At 40.6% G+C, this 19,349-nt stretch overlaps 1 protein-coding gene across 2 annotated transcripts; it reads left to right on the forward strand.

Annotated features, from left to right (window-relative positions):
• The first annotated feature begins 9,738 nt into the window (after positions 1–9,738).
• On the forward strand, positions 9,739–19,349 carry LOC126985879 (translation initiation factor IF-2-like). Of its 2 annotated transcripts, none has more exons than XR_007739107.1 (4): positions 9,739–9,822; positions 11,986–12,057; positions 12,235–12,637; positions 18,708–19,349. XR_007739107.1 is itself a non-coding variant. In XM_050841371.1 (4 exons), the coding sequence occupies exons 2-4, from the start codon at positions 11,992–11,994 to the stop codon at positions 18,938–18,940; spliced, it is 390 nt and encodes a 129-aa protein (XP_050697328.1). In that variant the 5' UTR covers positions 9,739–9,822; positions 11,986–11,991; the 3' UTR covers positions 18,941–19,349. The 2 variants fall into 2 exon arrangements, 1 of the variants encoding a protein (XP_050697328.1); XM_050841371.1 differs by having other exon boundaries at positions 12,235–12,325.

Consider the following 19,349-nt stretch of genomic DNA (forward strand, 5'->3'; position numbering starts at 1 on the left):
TGAACAGGTTGAATATTTTTTTAACCCTAAAGGACGAATGTCATTTCCTTTGTTTCCTTGTGACCTTTGCTTCTGTCGTGTAATTTAAATACACTATAGAAAATAAGCGACAACCTTAGGCCGAAATACACACAAACACAGACCTAGGAGCTCATAATATCACGCCACCTCTGACCTGCCGGGAGCAACATTGGCACAAATTGATTTTTTCACCAAATTCCAGTGTTTTGTTTGTCTCTGATACAACTTTAGGCTGTAAGATTCTTTGTCTCATGAATTGAAAGGGAAAATTAGTTTGGGTTATTTTCATTTTGACAAGAGTTCATGCTTATACCTCAGTCCAAACTTTCTACTTCATTTACTTATTTGTCTTTTTCCTGGTGAGTACTAACAGGGGTGGCGAGTACAGATTGGTCAACATGGCCCAGTAGCCTTAGGGGAACACTTTAGTACTCTTGTTGTCACCTCCTACTGCTCATCTGTGTGTGTGTGTGTGTGTGTGTGTGTGAAATGAGTTAGTCTAGAAGTATTTTGAAACAAGGTAAAAAAAATATATATACATGGTAGTGTGAAGTTAAAGGTTATGAATATTATGTGGATTTTTCATTATTATTATTATTATTATTATTATTATTATTATTATTATTATTATTATTATTATTATTATTATTATTATTATTTTTTATTGCCACAACTAATATGACTTCTGTTACTACTACTACTACTACTACTATTGCAGCTATCATTATTACTACTACTACAGTTATCACCACAACTACCACCACTACTACTACTGCTACCACTACTACTACCACTACCACCACTAACTACACATTCAGAAACTTGAAAGTGGTAGGTAATAACAATTTTAAAACACCTTCTTAGGCATAGTCTTTAAAATGTTCCTGCTTGTGTGTATGATGAGATGAAGGAAGGAGGGCAGAGCTTGAGGATCATTGCCTCAGCGCTCACCTCTGTCTCTTAGCCTTACCACAGATGATAGCCATGTACTAGGAATCCATGTTAGTTATTAGGGAAGTGGGCGTGAAGATATATATTTTGAAGGATTTTGTAGTGTCGTTATTTTTATCATTATTGTCATTCCTGTTATTATTATTATTACTGAGAATACTGTAAAAGTCAATTTCATGTGAGAGTCGATTCTAAACTTGGCATTTGAGATCATAAAAAATTCAACTTCTACATGATAATCTGCAGTAGTTATTATTATTATTATTATTATTATTATTATTATTATTATTATTATTATTATTATTATTATTATTATTATTATTATTATTATTATTATGTGTACGACTGAAGCTTTAATAAATGTTGTAATGAACTGACCGAAGCAGATGATGTGACTTACCAACTATTACCATTATTATTATTATTATTATTATTATTATTATTATTATTATTATTATTATTATTATTATCATCATTGGTGTAGTAGTAGTAGTAGTAGTAGTAGTAATAGTAGTAGTAGTAGTAGTAGTAGTTGTGGTAGTGTAGTAGTAGCAGTAGTAGTAGTAGTAATGTTATTCTTATTATTATCCTCACACTTCATTATGTTAAAATTGCCATCTCTTCAGACATTTAGGTGGACATGAGCAAAGACTCTCCCTGCTCTCATAACAAAACCACTTAACAGGATGACACTAACAACTTTCCCTTCCCTTACGTACAAAAAAACACTTAGCAAGAAACAGTAAGCACTTTCCCTTCTAATATAACAAAAAAAGGTTAACCGAATGACAATAAAGACCTTCCCTTATCTTACAGCAAAAATATTTATTGGAGCAACAGTTAAAACACTCCCATCTCATAACAAAAACAGTCTACTCACATTCTGCAGCATATTCTCCTTTATATAACTAGGAAGGCTTAACTACAGTAAAATTCAGTTCATCTAAGTTCCAATGGTCCAAAGATCTCATAAGTCTTAATTTTTGGGGCAGGATATTAAGAGCTGGCACTGAACTGAACATATGTCTATCTGACTCCGTGGTGTAGTGGCTAGCGTGCCTGGCTATGCATCTGTGGGTCCGGGTTCGAATTTATCTACCTGTTTTGCATTATCAATATACAAAGGTCTTGAAAGGAGGTGGTCAGCACTGAACCTCGTATTCACAAACGTATAGCCGCCTGTTCGCCTGTTTGAAAAGCCTCTCGTAAAAGTTCCTGGGATTTTCATGGACTGTTTTGTGATGCTGGTGATAGCTTTACATGACTTTGCATCTTAAACGGAAAAATCGCATATGACAACCCGGGTAATCTTCTCTGTGGCCTTGGAAAATAGTCGTATAGTTGGAGCCTGAAACGTTTAAAAGAATAGTGACCTTGGTTTTCATGGACTGTGGTGATGCTAGTGATAACGGAAAAAAACATCCATAAAACCCGGTTAATTTTCTCTGTGGGCTTGACAAAAAAAAAAATCGTAATGGTAGGCTGAAACGTTAAGAATCATGGACCTTGGTTTCTGGAATTTTTATTATGTGACCTCAGTGATAGTTTTACATGACTTCTGCATCTTGAATGGGGAAATCACCCATGAAAATTCGACTACTCTTCTGTGGCCTTGGAAAATAGTCGTAATAGGAGCCTGATACGTTTATAATATGGAGACGCTTCGCGCGGCTCATGTGCTGAAGGACGCCACCTATTAGTCTTTTTAGCTCTGTGTGTTCCTCAAGGATCTCACTGGCCGGTGTGACGCAATTGTACACCAAGGAAGGTCTGGTGGTGAGTATTAATAGGCTAGAAACAGTTACTAATACCTATAGAGTAGTCTGGGAGGGTGTTTTGTGGGGACGGGTTCTTGGAGTTGATGCTATGAGGCTTCGAAGCAACGGGACGATAGGCAGAAATAGGTCCAGTAAAGAATAATACAAGATCCCTCGTCCACTCGTCTTCACCTCTTGGTTCCTTGCATTACGGGTACATAAAGAAGGCTTGTATTAGATCCCCCAAAACTTGTACCGGTAGTCGTGCAAGAATATATGTTTTTACCTGACGGCGACGCATCAGGCACAGTACCTGCCGTGTTGTTCTGTCAAGTCGTTTCAGAGGCGGCAGCGACGAGGCTATTCGAGTCAAACTTTGGCTATTTGTTATTTTAGGGAAGCCATCTCGCGCGAGGTAAATGCTTCCGTTATGTGTTCAGGGGCGTACCCAGAGCTGTAAATGGGATGTGGGTGGGTCTTTTTCCACTAAATGTGAACCTTTGTAGCCACTTGAAGAGTAGCGAGTGGCGAGCGAAGCGAGCCAAATCACCTGAGGGATTTGGGATTTTGAAAAATTGATATTTCTGGGTGCATTTTCCTGCTGTCTAAACTGGGCCTTTTGTCCTCGGTTTTCGTTTTGACTCAAAAAGTGGACCTTTTAGCAGATGGGGGTGTCGTCCAAACCCTGGGTACGGTCTGGTGTTGTATTTTGGCCATGATGCAGTGAAGTAACTTACAGCTTCTGGAAAAATAAAGAATTTTCAAAATATTGATGCTAAAATATTATGAACGCAGTGCAGCACATTGTATTTTGGCAGCGGTGGGTGGGAGTGGGGGGGTCAGGCCAGATTAGGTTAGGTTGGGTTAGATATGGTTAGGTTAGGTCAGGTTGAGTTAGATTAGTTTGGTTAGATTTGTTGGGTTTATCAATGGTTTACGATAAAAACTGAAGATAGACCTTTTGTTGTCACTGGCGGCGGAGTAGGCTACGATTATCTACGTATTCCCCCCGCGTTGAAATAATTCAAGAATATAGGGGAGAGCGGTGATGATTCGGACGGCGGGGTGGTGCGGACAACGCATTGATTGTAAAACGTAAGGGACTGATGGGACACCGTTGCCTTCAGAGCTGTTCTTTTCGATGTAAGTCCGATTTTATTTTTTGCATCTCATATTTTAGGGTGTATCGTAAGCTCTCACCTCATGAATATGACAAGTAGCGAAATGTCCATTATTATAGCGACGCAGCATGCACGGCGAAGGTATTGCCGTAAATCACGATCACCCAGCTCTCGTGTGGAAGGGGAGTGTGACCACCCATTTACTTTTTAAAGTCGTGATGATTCGGACAGTTTTGGTTGATTTATAATATGCTTGTGAGAAAAGGAGCCATAAATCCATAATTCTTGAGTTATTTCTTATAGTTTTCATATATATATATATATATATATATATATATATATATATATATATATATATATATATATATATATATATATATATATATATATTGAGAGGACACTTTTGTGCTCATACAAATGTATTGTAATAGTTATTTTCTTGTTTATTAGCCAATCAAACTTAAGTTATATTTGTTCTCGAGTTACACTGTGAAAACTATTTTTTTCCTCCCGTCAGAGTAGGCTAACAACTAAAAATCGCTCAATGCTCCACAACAAACCTCAAATGTGTTTATGGGTGAGCAGCAGAAAGGACAGACAATCGCACCCGTCAACAGTTGTTCTCTGCCTGGCCAAGATTATCATTTATATTACAGTACGCTAAGCAGTGGCAGGACGCCTCTCACTTGATAGTTTCCAATCCTCCTTACACACTCGCTTATCTGATGTGTTGTATGGTTTTCAAGACTGAACATAAGTATACTGCTCATGACACACCCCTCCAGCCCATATAATCTCAGTATGATATATCGACTTGGGGTCCGGCTTGCCAGCAGTTTTTGGCCCACCTAACCTTTTCCCCTATAAGTCCTCGTCATGCTATGAGAATGGATTGACCAACCAGGTGAGTAAACCCACAATAGGGGAAGGTGGAGCAAAATGGCACAGGTGGGTTATATGGACCACCCCGTTTTCTGTGTTTTTAGCTTCTGCCAGGTATTGATAATGATATGGACTTACTCCTCGGCTCATTAGTCAGCCGTAACATCGGAGCAAGTTTGGACGCCGTCGTTTGTTTGTGTGTGAAAAATCCCAGAATATTTTTTCACCAGCTGATGTATTGGTAAGAGTCTGATAAAATCGTGTTTGTAGGAATACTGTGACTCATAATTTCATGTGTTATTGCATGATTCTTTGGCGTTACTCTGTGAATGAGTCTGACTACTGAAACATTTTTCTGCACCACCATTGTTCCGCTGAGATTGTTGTTAACATTTTCATTGCCCTTGGGGCAAAACGGCCCACTTAGCAATAATTAATTTTTGCTGCTAACTAACTCACAACTTCACTGAACAAAGATAAGGACAAAGTATTATCTGTTTCTTTTATATGAATATTAATTTTATGTTCAGGAAGGTGGTCACTTTTCATTTGTGAGTTCATGCTGTTCATGCTACTGAGCAAAAGAACAATTATTTTTGTAATGCATAAAGAACTTTTATATATGTCCAGAAAGGTAATTTCACTTTCTCTTGAGTAGTTCCGTGAGAGTTCATTGGTGTTCATGCTATTGAGCCACAGATCCTTTATTTTGTAATGGAATAAGAACTTTTATGTTCAGGAAGGTAATATCACTTTTAATTTGTGAGTAGTTTATAAGAATTCATTGTTGTTCATGTTACTGAGCCTAAGAGCAATTATTTTCTAATGGAATAACTAGACTATTTTAGTTTTATGTTAAGTAATCTTTCTAGTGTAATTCTCTTATCAAAACGTATGTTTTGGCATGTTACCAAACATTTCCATATGAGGGCCATTTTGCCCTATATGTGAGGTCCGTTTTGCCCCACCCATTGTAAAAGTAATAAAAAAAGTAAATAATTAGAATATACAGATAATTTATATATATAATTATTAATATAATAAAAAAAGAAGTCAAATAAAAAAAATATATATATAAAGTATAAAAAGCAATAAATAAAAAAGTAAATGTATTAATGATCATGAATAAATTATCAATGTCAAATATAAATTATAATATTAAAATAATAAAATGTTTGATAATATATGTATCACTGTAATGACCAGAGAGAGAGAGAGAGAGAGAGAGAGAGAGAGAGAGAGAGAGAGAGAGACGCGGGTAATGACTCGTACGACTCTAGCCACTGTTCGGCCAATAAGGCAGGATTAAGAGAATCTTAACCCTGATAATGGTACTCCACGGCCAAGGGAGCGTGTGGTATTTAATCTGGTGGCTGGTGGAGGGGTGGTGGCTCATTACACGTACACGTACTATGCTTCATCCTTTATATATTAAGTCTTCATTTATGTTGATAAGTCACCATAATTATATTAAACAGATCTTAATGGTGCAAAGTGTTGTATGGTAGTTATCCTGCTTGTGATTTGTCTCGATGTTTTGTCCCGAACACACACACACACACACACAAACACACACACGTGCGCGCTCGCTCGTTCGCTCGCCTCACAACCAAGAGATCCCGGGTTCGATTCCCGGGCGGAGGGAGGCGGGTGGGCAGCCTCCTTTATCCGTGCCCCCTGTCCACCCACCCAGCAGTGAATGGGTGCCGGGCGTCAGTCGGGGGCTGTGTCCCGCCTCATGGGTATGTGTGGGCGTGAGGTTTCAGTTGTAGCCTACCCAGAGATCCGCCACTTGTGGGCTCCAAGCTTATTCGGCTGGCTGGCGGTCGTGTTCAGAGTAGGTGAGTTACACCTTTACCGATCATCGTCTCGCTTCAAATCATTCTCACTACTGTTGCTGCAGACAAGGTGATTTCTAAAGCTTTTTTTTTTTTTTTTTTTCAAATATTTGTGCACGCCTCCGCTATCATTAAAGTTTTGCCTGGAAACTATACTTTCTTACTCAGGATCGACTTTCAAGCGGCGGCCGGCGGCGCTTCGCCGCCTCCTGTTCATAGCCCTCTGTGTTCAGTGCTCCCGCCGGGGGCGTCAGCACCTGTGGCCACGGTTGCCTGCTGGTCGTATCTCGTTGACTAAACTCCTCCGCACCGCAGCTAGCAAAACACTCATGCGTCCAGCCTCCGCCTCTTAGAAATAATAGTATTCTAGAGTGGATACTATAACGACGGCTATTCTAATTGTTGCTGCTATTATTGTTATTAATTTTATTATTATTATTATTATTATTATTATTATTATTATTATTATTATTATTATTATTATTATTATTATTATTATTATTATTATTATTATTGTTATTATTATTATCATTATTATTATTATTATTATTATTATTATTATTATTATTATTATTATTATTATTATTATTATTTTGATGATGATCATCATCATCAATATCATCATCATCATAATTTCCACTACTACTACTACTACTACTACTACTACTACTACTACTACTACCGGAACTAATCTTAGGGAGAGGTTATATGAGAAATCCAAGCCGCTTATTGTTAGCTTGTTCGTCACTCTTATTATTACGCAGTAAAAGTCAGTTTGAACCCCGCTAGTCCAAAATATCCCAGCAGTCAGCACTGTTAAGCGAAGAAATTATAATCTGAAGAAAATACAGTTGTCTGGGCTCTGGAGCGTAGGATATTATAGCAATAGAATATGAGAAGTACTGATTACATGGTAAGTAAAGGTTAAATTGGGGCACACGCTATAGCTTCGCGTGGCCTTGGTGCTCATCTCCGTCACATTTGGCCCTTGAACCTGTGGTAATCCCAGAAAGACGATCATAAAGGCAAAATATCGTTAAGCAGAGCGATTTTAACATATAAAGATCGTTAAGTGAAATTTTGTTAAATGAATCCATTTTGACTTGCAAGTAAGCAGAGCGATTATAACATGTAAAGATGGTTAAATGAAGATGTTGTCAAATGAATCCGTTGTGACACGCAAAAAACATAAAAACATGAAGTGGCGACATTGATAATCTATATATTATTAAAAAAATAATATGTGAATCATTGATAACTTTGAAATGATTAAGTGAAAATATCGTTCATTGAATTCTTTATAACACAAAAAGATTGTTTAGTAAAAATCCTGTTCAGCGAATCCAGAGGTACTACGTATTTATGTAATCCAACTTTTTATTAACCATCCTTCTTTCCTCTTCTTATACTGATTTTCTTTATTATTTCTTATGAACATTGACTATCTTTTTCTGCTACTTTTCTTTGTTCCTGTTTGCTATTTTCTTTCTCCTTTCTCATTATGAACATTGACTATCTTTTTTTTGCTACTTTTCTTTCCTCTTGTTTGCTATTTTCTTTCTCCTTTCTCATTATGAACATTAACTATCTTTTTTTTGCTACTTTTCTTTGCTCCTGTTTGCTATTTTCTTTCTCCTTTCTCATTATGAACATTAGCTATCTTTTTTTTTGCTACTTTTCTTTCCTCTTGTTTGCTATTTTCTTTCTCCTTTCTCATTATGAACATTGACTATCTTTTTTTTGCTACTTTTCTTTGCTCTTGTTTGCTATTTTCTTTCTCCTTTCTCATTATGAACATTGACTATCTTTTTTTTGCTACTTTTCTTTGCTCTTGTTTGCTATTTTCTTTCTCCTTTCTCATGATGAACATTAACTAGCCTATCTTTTTCCTTATTACTCTTCTTTCCTTTTTTTTGTATCCTTTTATCTTTTACATATTCTTTTCTAACATTCTAAACTACTATTTTCCCCTCTTTTACCGTTTTCCTTTCTCCTTATATCTTCAATAACATTAGCGATCATATTCTTAGTTTATTATACTTTATCGTACATTATTTCATCTTGGTGTTTTCATTTTCTCCAGCGATCAGTTATTCTCTAAGTCTCTGCTGGAATTGGTTTACTTTTCTATTATTTTCGTCTTCATCATAAGGAAAGTGTGTGGCTAATGTCGGCTTTCTTTCTTTCTTTCTCTCATGATTATTTGAAGCCATATGTTGTTTGTTCCCTGTCCGTTTTAATGTATTTGATTACTTTTAATTCTTCCACAACTCACTCTCTCTCTCTCTCTCTCTCTCTCTCTCTCTCTCTCTCTCTCTCTCTCTCTCGTGAAAGTTTCCCCTTTACCTGTGTGTTGCGTAAAAATTGTATATCTGTTAACACGTTTTTCTCACTTTCTTTTGCGGTTATGTCACGTGTGTGTGTGTGTGTGTGTGTGTCTGTGTGTGTGTGTGTGTGTGTGTGTGTTTTAGGGTGACAGACAAGCAGACAGACATGCAAAATAAACACAAACAAAAGAGAGAGAGAGAGAGAGAGAGAGAGAGAGAGAGAGAGAGAGAGAGAGAGAGAGTGTGTTACAACGGCAGGTAGCCTACGCTTCCTACGTGACTTAATAGTCATATAGTAGTAGCAGTAGTAGTAGTGGTGGTAGTAGTAGTAGTAGTAGTAATAGTAGTAGTAGTAATAGCAGTAATAATAAGAGTAAATGTCATACCAATATTAGTTGTAGTATATATAGTAGTAGTAGTTGTAGTAGTAGTAGTAGTAGTTGTAGTAGTAGTAGTTGTAGTAATAGTAGTCAAAATAATAATGTAACAATAGTACGGCGGTTAGCACGCTCGCCTCGCAACCAAGAGAACCCGGGTTCGATTCCCAGGCGGAGTGGTGAATTACAAACACATACAAGGAGGAAAAAGTGAAATTCTAAGGTGATAAATAGGAGTTCTCTAAGGCAAACGATCCTGCTTTCACTGTAGCCTTTGTGTGTGTGTTTGTGTGTGTATGTGTTTGGGTGTAGGTGGGGGGTGGGGTGCTGATGGGGGGGTGATGATGGCTGTCTTGTGTCTATTGCTTGTCACGAGAAAGTCAACAGAGAGAGAGAGAGAGAGAGGGAGGTTGCCATAGATCGCCTTACGGTAGCATTACAGCATAAATAAACTATCTCGCTTTCTCTCCCGCACACTAACACTGGGGCGAGAGGTGCAAGCAGGACGCCTTCCCTCTACCTCTGCCTCTACTCTGGTCTCTGCATTCGTAAGTCGAGAAAAATAATCGCTCTGTTCTTTGCTCTTCATAAGTCGAGAAAAAGAATCGCTCTGTTCTTTGCTGGTCGTATGTCAAGAAAAAGAATCGCTTTGTTCTTTGCTCTTCATAAGTCGAGAAAAAGAATCACTCTGTTCTTTGCTGGTCGTATGTCAAGAAAAAGAATCGCTTTGTTCTTTGCTCTTCGTAAGTCGAGAAAAAGAATCACTCTGTTTGCTGGTCGTATGTCAAGGAAAAGAATCGCTCTGTTCTCTGCTCTTCATAAGTCGAGAAAAAGAATTGATCTGTTCTCTGCTCTTCGTAAGTCGAGACTTACGACGTGAGTTCGAATCCTCCGCTACCACCTTGGATTTTTCAGTCACCGCCGAGTGGCCCAAGACTACCCACATGCTGTCCTGAAGACCGACCACCCATCAACCCGGACTAGAACAGTGGTTCCCAACCTTTTTTTCAGGCGACCCCAATCATGCACCTCTAGACATGACCGCGATCCCACTAGTTTAGTTGTATATGTGTTATAATAACATAATAACACCCTGTTTGATATTTTGAGGTCATGGCGGGGGTCGCGACCCCAGGGTTGGGAAATGGGGCTCTAAAAGAACCGTCCAAAGCATTCAAGAATAAGCTCCGGGGGGCAGCATGAGCCAAGAAAAGATGGCGCCAATATAAACACTTGCCTACACGAAGACGGGCTCGGGCCGACCACCAGGCCCCTCAAGGAAGCATAACGGTGCTACAGGCTTTGACGTAAAAAAAAAAAAAAGAAAAAAAAAAAAAAGAAAAGAAAAGCGCCAACCATTGTGCCGCGGCCATTTGGTGTTGGGTTTATTACACTCAAACTGATGGCCAGAGGTTCGAGCTCCGGTAACATCCTCAGGCGTGGTGTAAGAAACTTTGCCAGGCCAGTATTTTCCGACGCTTTCGGCTCCCACTACAAACACTTTCAAAGGGCTGTGGTTTACGAACCGGCCGACAGCGTGACTTGAATCTCGCTCCTCATCGATCACCATCCCCGTGTGCTGACCGCTCGGCCGCCGCTCAGAGCATTAACTGTTGCACTTTCATTTATTTTTTCCTACAGGCCACGACGCGCCCCGGAGTGTAGATTTATTGTGGTGTCGCGGTGAAGGCGTTGCTGTCTTTTCTGGTCACAGTGTGTGTAGGGGGGTGTAGGGTGTGTATGTGTTTAGGGAGGAGGTGTAGTGTGTGGGTGTGGGTGTGGGTGCGGGAGTGTGGGTGTGTCAGGGCCCCACAATGGTCCACACAAGAGCCGTTTTTCGGTGTTTGTTGGCTCAGTGGCTGTCGCTAGAACGGCTGCTACTTATATATTAACAAAACTATCAATACATGTGTTATCATTACGCTATCAACATCCTATCATTATTGTTAGCTTGTCCCTCCCTCCCCCACACACACGTCGTTGTTGAATGGCCCAGTTGTGCCACCAAGGTCTTCGTTCGGGATTAGTTGCCTTCTATGGTCTTTGTTTAGGCCTCTTGCAGACTCCTTATGTTCTTATGTTTCTTGAGGATTTCCTGAGTGTTGGGAAGAGGAGTGTTAGGTTTTTCTCCTTGTTTTTTTTTTCTTTTTCTTTCCTTCTTTTTCTCCTTCCTTTTCTTCTTTTTGTTTTTCTATTTTTCTTCATCATCATCATCTTCTTTTTTTTCTCCTTCTTCTTCTTCATCTTCTTCTTCTTCTTTTTTCTTCTTCTTCTTCTTCTTCTTCTTCTTCTTCTTCTTCTTCTTCTTCTTCTTCTTCTTCTTCTTCTTCTTCTTCTTCTTCTTCTTCTTCTTCTTCTTCTTCTTCTTCTTCTTCTTCTTCTTCTTCTTCTTCTTCTTCTTCTTCTTCTTCTTCTTCTTCTTCTTCTTCTTCTTCTTCTTCTTCTTCTTCTTCTTCTTCTTCTTCTTCTTCTTCTTCTTCTTCTTCTTCTTCTTCTTCTTCTTCTTCTTCTTCTTCTTCTTCTTCTTCTTCTTCTTCTTCTTCTTCTTCTTCTTCTTCTTCTTCTTCTTCTTCTTCTTCTTCTTCTTCTTCTTCTTCTTCTTCTTCTTCTTCTTCTTCTTCTTCTTCTTCTTCTTCTTCTTCTTCTTCTTCTTCTTCTTATTATTATTATTATTATTATTATTATTATTATTATCATCATCATCCTTTCAGGTGGTGATGGAGATGAAAGTGTTTAACGTGATGGTGATGGCGGTGGTGGTGGTGATGATGGCGTTGTGTGAGGTGAGTAGCAGCAGTAGTAGTAGTAGTAGTAGTAGTAGTAGAAGTAGTAGTAGTAATAGCAGTAATAATAAGAGTAAATGTCATACCAATATTAGTTGTAGTATATGTAGTAGTATATGTAGTAGTAGTAGTAGTTGTAGTAATAGACGTAATTCCCCCCTCCCCCCTCCCCCTCAGGCCCACCCCTTCCGCGGCGGCTCCCCTCTCCTCGCCGCCGCCCCCCGCCAGGACCTAGAGGCCGACCCCCACCTGGGCTTCTTCCCCCCAGGTAACCCCCTCCCCCGCCCCCCCGGCCTGGCGTCACTGGGGGAGCTAGGGGACCCTCCAACGGGGGGATTCGCGCCCTTCCCTGAGGTTGGGGGGCCGTCACCCTTCAGCATACCGGAGTTATCTGGGGGGCGCGGAGGGGAGTTTGACCCTCCCCACTTTGATTCGTTTCCCGACTTTGATTCCCCCCATCCTCCTGCTCCCCCTCCTCCGCCTCCTCCTCCTTCCTCTCATCCTCCAGAATTCGAGTTCGCAAGTCCTTCTCACCCCCCTCCTCGTCCTCGTCCTCGTCCTCGTCCTTCGAAAGTGAAAGGTATCTCATTCTCTCCTACTCCTCTTTCTGGTCATCTTTCTCCTTCTCTTTTTCATTCTATTCCTTCTTCTTCTCCTAGTCCTCCTCCTCCTCCTCCTCCTCCTATTACTACATCTCTTTTTCATTCTATTCCTTCTTCTTCTCCTAGTCCTCCTCCTCCTCATCCTCCTCCTCCTCCTCCTATTACTACATCTCTTTTTCATTCTATTCCTTCTTCTTCTCCTGGTCCTTCACCTCGTCCTCCTCCTCCTCCTCCTCCTCCTATTACTACATCTCTTTTTCATTCTATTCCTTCTTCTTCTCCTAGTCCTTCACCTCCTCCTCGTTCTCTTCTTCTTCTTCCTCCTCCTCCTCCTCCTCCTCCTGTTACTACTGCTACTACTACTATTTCTACTGGCCTATGATCCTGATATCTTCGAGAAAATATTAGACAAACTTTTCAAGATTCTAAAGAACGTTAATATTTGCAGTGTCCAGGAAGGTCTCAATAACAAACGCTCTTTCTCCAAAAAAAATTGTTAGACTTCTTCCTGTGTGCATATGAAAATTTTGACAACCATACCCCCAGCAGCGTAACTTGTGTACGTATAACTAGACTTTCAGGAAGCTTTTGACAAGGTACCACACGAAGGTTTCTTTAATAAGCCACATTCATCGGGTCTCGTAGGAGCAACGGTGCCAGATTGTCGTACTCAGCCTCTTATGTTTGCCAATTTCCGACCCAAAAACAGTCTCCTCCATCCTAATAACTGGCTTCATATATAGTTATCGTTAAAATGGTTCATTATTGGTGTTTCTTGGCAATTGTTATAGGTCAGAAACCGGTAAATACGATGCTCTGAGTACGATAATCTGGCAACGGCACGCTACTCGCTGCTCCTAAAATAAAAAAATAAAAAAAATAAAAAAAAATCAAAAGAGGTGGCCGAAAGAGAGGTCAATTTCTACTACTACTACTACTACTACTAGAATCACGAAACAGTCCATGGAAAGCCCGGCAACTTCTACGAGAGGCTTTTCAAATAGTCGAACTAAGGCGCCAAGATGTTTAGGAATACGGGGTCAGATCAGCAGGTCACTGGGAAGGCTGCAGGTTCGCGTTATAATGGTACCTTGTTTACTGTTGCCTGCTTTGCCCTGTGTCCATGCTTCCCCCTCGTCCTCATTCACGTCCCATTTTTGAAAGTTTGTGTTGCCTCATCTTCGCCTCCTCTTCCTCCTCCTCCTCCTCCTCCTCAGAACCATAAGTCATCTCCCCTTCTTCCAACTCTTCCCTGAGCTTCCATTTCTCCACTTTCTCCTCCCCCTCCTCCTCCTCCTCCTCCTCCTCCTCCTCCTCCTCCTCCACTATTCACTCATGATTCATCTCCTCCCCCATTCACACGTAATTCATCAAGCTTCCAGTTCTCCACTTTCTTCTTCTTCCTCCTCCTCCTCCTCCTCCTCCTCCTCCTCCTCCTCTTCCTCCTCCTCCTCCATGAACACATAATTCATCTCCAATCCACGCGCCTCCTCCTCGAGCCCCAGTCCTATACTTTCTTCGTCTCCTCCTCCTCCTCCTCCTCCTCATAAACACATAATTCATCTCCATTTCCTCCTCCTCTTCTCCGAGCCTCCAGTTGTCCACTTTCCTCCTCCTCCTCTTTATCTTCTTTCTCCATGATTTGTTAAACGCACTTAATCATATTTTCTTCCTCTTCTATCTTGTTATTTTCTTTCTCCTCCTTCTTCATCACCTGCTGCCTACTTATTTACTCTTCTTCTTCTTCTTCTTCTTCTTCTTCTTCTTCTTCTTCTTCTTCTTCTTCTTCTTCTTCTTCTTCTTCTTCTTCTTCTTCTTCTTCTTCTTCTTCTTCTTCTTCTTCTTGCCTCTCCTTTTGTTTCTGCTTGTCATTCTCCCCGTCCTCCTTTCCCTTCTCACACACCTCTTCATTCTGGCACTCTTCCTCTTACTCCTCTTCCTGTTCTTTCTCCTTGTCTTATTCATTCTTTCTCTCCTCTTCCCACACCCATCCATTGCTCTCTTCCTCTCCCTTTTTATTTTCCTCCTACTCCTTTCCCACTACCTAAGAATCCACGGGCCTTGGTTCGAATCCCAGCTGTTCATCCTTCCTTCCGGGCTGGTCGAAAATGGGTACCTGGGGAAACCTGGGGAAGGTAGACTGTGGTAACCCGGATGTCACGCTGGCCATGGTGGGTTAAGGGTTCCCTCCCACCACAGGCTTGACGGGTCAGTGCGACGGAGATGAGCACCGCCGCCACGCGCAGCTATAGCGTATGCTCACAACTCCACCTTTACCTTTACTTTTCTCCTCCTCCTCCTCCTCCTCCTCCTCTTTTTTTTTTTTTTTTGTTCCCTTCTTTTGTTCTTGTTCTTTCTCTGTCTTTTCTTCTTCTTCTTCTTTTTCTTCTTCTTCTTCTTCTTCTTCTTCTTCTTCTTCTTCTTCTTCTTCTTCTTCTTCTTCTTCTTCTTCTTTGTTCCTTCCTTCTCTCCTCAAACTCTCCCTTCCTCTCCATCCCTTTTCCTCATTTCCCTTTTTTTCACTTTTCTTTTTTTCGTTATTTTTTTTCCCTTCCTTCCTTCCATTTTCTTCCCTCTCTGACTATCATCCCTCCTCCTCCTCCTCCTCCTCCTCCTCACGTTAACCCTTCACCTCTCCACTCCCCAGGCATCTCCAGGTAACCATTAAGGAGAGGAACACCTGCCCGCCTGTGTACTGCATGCCGTCACATCTACACCCCTTCCCTTCCCTTCCCTTCCCTTCCCTTCCCCTTTCCCTTCCCTTCCCTCCCCTTCCCTTCCCCTTCCCTTCCCTTCCCTTCCCTTCCCTTCCCTTCCCTTCCCTCCCCTTCCCTTCCCTTTCCCTTCCCTCCCCTTCCCTTCCCTTTCCCTTCCCATGACTTGCCTTACCTTTCTTTCATCCCATCAGTTTCTCTTCCCATTTATTTCCCTTCCCTTCCCACCCTATTCCTTACCGGGCCATCCCTTACTTCTTCCTTATGCTTCCTTTCCTTTCCCTTCCTTTCCTGTCACCCTTCCTTCCCTTCCCATCACTTTTTTTTTTTTTTTACTTTCCATTCCCATCACCTTACCTTCCATTCACATCACCTTCCCTATCGGACCCTCCCTTACCACTTACCTATGTTTCCTTTCACTTCCCTTCCTTTCCCATTACTTTCCTTTCCCTTCCTGTCACTCCCTCCTCTCCCTTTGGTAATGAGAAACAGGTATTTTGGATTATAAAGTTGTCCTTTATTTACAGAGTAGCAGAAACTAGGAAAATACAAAAAAGAAACAATAGACCGAAAAAACTGCAAATTCTTCAAATAATTCACTATGACATTTGAGCAATAAAACTGAACGGCAAGAAGTGACACAAAGATGAGCTGTGTGTGCAGGGAGGTAATTGGTTAAGTTTCTTCTTCCAGGGTCAGTCCGTCTTTCCTCACTGTTAGAGAGCTTGGCCGTGTCACTCACCGTTCACAATAATTAGAATGAAGCTGCAAATTACCTCATCTTATGAATAATTACAATTCCTCGCCCTAATTTTATTTTCAATCAATTATAAGTACAATTTCTTTATTTACGAAATTAATTACATTTGAACTGAATTACTATTACATTTGCATTGAATTACAAATACAGATACTCCAGCCACCCTTAAGTACGCTCGGTGGGTGTCTTAGTACGAATTTTTTCCCAGAGAAAGTATGTGTCGAGAGGTAACGTCAAGGCTCCCTGCAGTACAAGGGGAAGCGTGTGGCTGTAAAAGGAAGACACTCCGCAATCACAATTCTAAGGATACCGAAACTAAATCAAAAAGAGCATAAACAACAACAACAAAAAGATGGAAATTCTTACTTGGGTACGGCTTGTTCTCCTCTGGTACGTGTTCAGGTTCGTTTTGGTACTGCTGTTAACATCGGTGTACCAACCCTGGCAGTGCAGTTAGTGCCGTGGCAGTGAAAGCTTCCAGTGGGGGCTAGATAAGATTGAAGGCTGGAAAGGTAGATGGTGAATAGCTAATCCTTTGGAGCTGTCGTGTTTGGGCTGATGGACGGACCTCTTGAAATCTCCTTATGTCCTGCTGTATCCTTGGGCGGGCTATCCTTTCCTTTCCTTCCCTTCACTTTCACATACCTTTCCTTCCCTTCTCTCTATATATTTATCTTATCATCACCGTCTGTTCGTTTCTCCTTTCTTTCCTTTCATTTCTTCCCCTTCCCTTCTTTCCTTACTTTTATTTCTCACTCTCCGTTTCATTCCTTTCCTCTATACGCTGTCTCCTTTCCTTTCTTTTCCTTTTCTTCCCTTCCTTTTTGCTCCTTTTCGTTCTCCGTTCCGTTCCCTTTCCCTCCATCCCCTTCTCTTCTCTTTCGTTCCCTTCCCTTCCTTTCTCTTTCCTCATTTTTCATTTTTCTTTCCATCACTTTCCGTTCTTTTCCATTCTTTTCCCTTCCCTTCATTTTCCTTCCTTTCCTTCCCTTCCCTCTCCGCATCTTACCTATCTTTGAATCACTTCGTTTTATACCGTTTCCTTCCCTTTCCTTCCCTTCCCTCTCCTCATCTTACCTATCTTTCCTTTGAATCTCTTCCTTTTATTATGTTCCCTTCCCTTTCGTTTCCTTTCCTTCCCCTCGCCTTCTTTTCCTTTCCTTCTATTCCTGTCCCTTCCCTTCCCTTCCCTTCCCTTCCATTTCATTCCCTTCCCTTCCGTTTCCTTCCCTTCCCTTCCCTTCCCTTCCGTTTCCTTCCATTTCACTCCCTTCCCTTCCTTTCCCTTCCCTTAATTTCCTCTCCTTCCCCTCCCTTCTCTTCCATTCCCTTCCCTTCCTTTCCTTTCCTTTCCTTTCCTTTCCTTCCCTTCCATTTCATTCCCTTGAGATCAGTTCCAACGCTATCGCTCAGCCAGACACCGTTCCGTACAACCCTATCACATCTCTTTTCCTCGGCCATTCCCTTGTGACCAGTTCCAACGCTATCACTCAGCCAGACCCGATCCCTACAAGCTCTCAATGATCCACTTATGCGTGTTAATGGCTACATCCAACGTTATATTTCTCTGTTGGTAATAGTGTGGGTGAAATAGGCTAAGAAAAGTAGTTAGAAGTGAAGTGTGTTGAATTGAATGAAGGCGAGAAATAGTTTAGAAGCTGCCGTTGTTTTTTTGAGTTGGCAATGACTGTTCTCTTAGTAATGGGATACCAATACTTTACCAATACTCTACGTAGTCTACCGCCCTCCAGACTCAACCCTTTATGTTATCTCAGTGAAGGAGCATCAAAACACTTCAGGAAAGGAATGGGTTGTGAAGATTCTTGTTTTTCTGTCCGCATTAAATTTTCAACTTTTTTTCCTTAGTGTTTATTTCAGGAATGTCATTGTTTGAGGATTTATTCATTTAGTTGTTTATTTATTGTTCTCTTAGCATAATCTCCTTCATTTGATAAGACTAATTAATGATAAAAAAATGTCGTAGCAGTAGTAGTAGTAGTAGTAGTAATAGTAATAGTAGTAGTAGTAGTGAAAGTAGTAGTAGTAGTAGTAGAAGTATTAGTAGTAGATGTAAAGTACGTAGGAGGAATAATGATAACAATAGTAATAGCAGTAGTAGTAGTAGTAGTAGTAGTAGTTGTAAAGTACGTAGTAGGAATAATGATGACAAAAGTAATAGTATCAGTAGTAGTAGTAGTAGTAGTAGGAGTAGTAGTAGTAGTAGTAGTAATAATAATAATAATAATAATAATAATAATAATAATAATAATAATAATAATAATAATAATAATAATAATAATAATAATAATAATAATAATAATAATAATAATAATAATAATAATAATAATAATAATAAAGTAGCAATAAATTTGATAAAGATGAAAGGTAACAGTATATGATAACAGATAAAAGATCGATAGATGGATAATAGATAATACCAAAAATAAAGAAACATATACGAAAAACAAACATATAAGTGAATTCCAATACAGTTTTCTTCTTTCTTTCTTTCTTTCTTTATTTCTTTGTTTTCGAATCCTCACACTCACCCACTGCCTCTCTCTCTTCCCTCAGACGCCTTCCACCCCGCCTCAGCCACTGCCCCCCTTCGTCCGCGCCCCGTGAAGAAAGCCAAGCGCCCCAGCAAGAGGCCCCGTCGTCGCCCCGCCCCCGCCAACCGCCCCGCCCCCGCCCCCCGCCCCGTCGCGCCCCAGAAGCAGCGGGAAGCGATCGGGGCAAGAGGTCAGGATAGAAGTGTGTCGGGGTTCCTAAAGTCCTTCCGTAAGCTGGTCCTGGAAAACCTGTAGACGAGAGAGAGAGAGAGAGAGAGAGAGAGAGAGAGAGAGAGAGAGAGAGAGAGAGAGAGAGAGAGAGAGAGAGAGATTTTGTAATGGTATTAGTACTGTATTGTGACCATCTTTTGTTGTTATTGTAGTAGTAGTAGTAGTAGTAGTAGTAGTAATTGTTGTTGTTGTTGTTGTTCATAGTACTCTGATCTTTGTTTTAATTGTTCTGTTTTTTCTTATGTATGTTTTTCGTATAGGTCAAAAATTTTGTACGTTTTTAAGTTTACATGTTTGTGTATGTCTACGTGTGTGTGTGTGTGTGTGTGTGTGTGTGTGTGTGTGTGTGTGTGTGTGTGTGTGCTTATCTGTGTACACATGATCATGTGCGCTGGTCGCCATGTACATATAATAGTAACGTAATGCATTGTGA

Source organism: Eriocheir sinensis, chromosome 60 (assembly GCF_024679095.1).
Source record: "Eriocheir sinensis breed Jianghai 21 chromosome 60, ASM2467909v1, whole genome shotgun sequence".
Lineage (NCBI taxonomy): Eukaryota > Metazoa > Arthropoda > Malacostraca > Decapoda > Varunidae > Eriocheir > Eriocheir sinensis.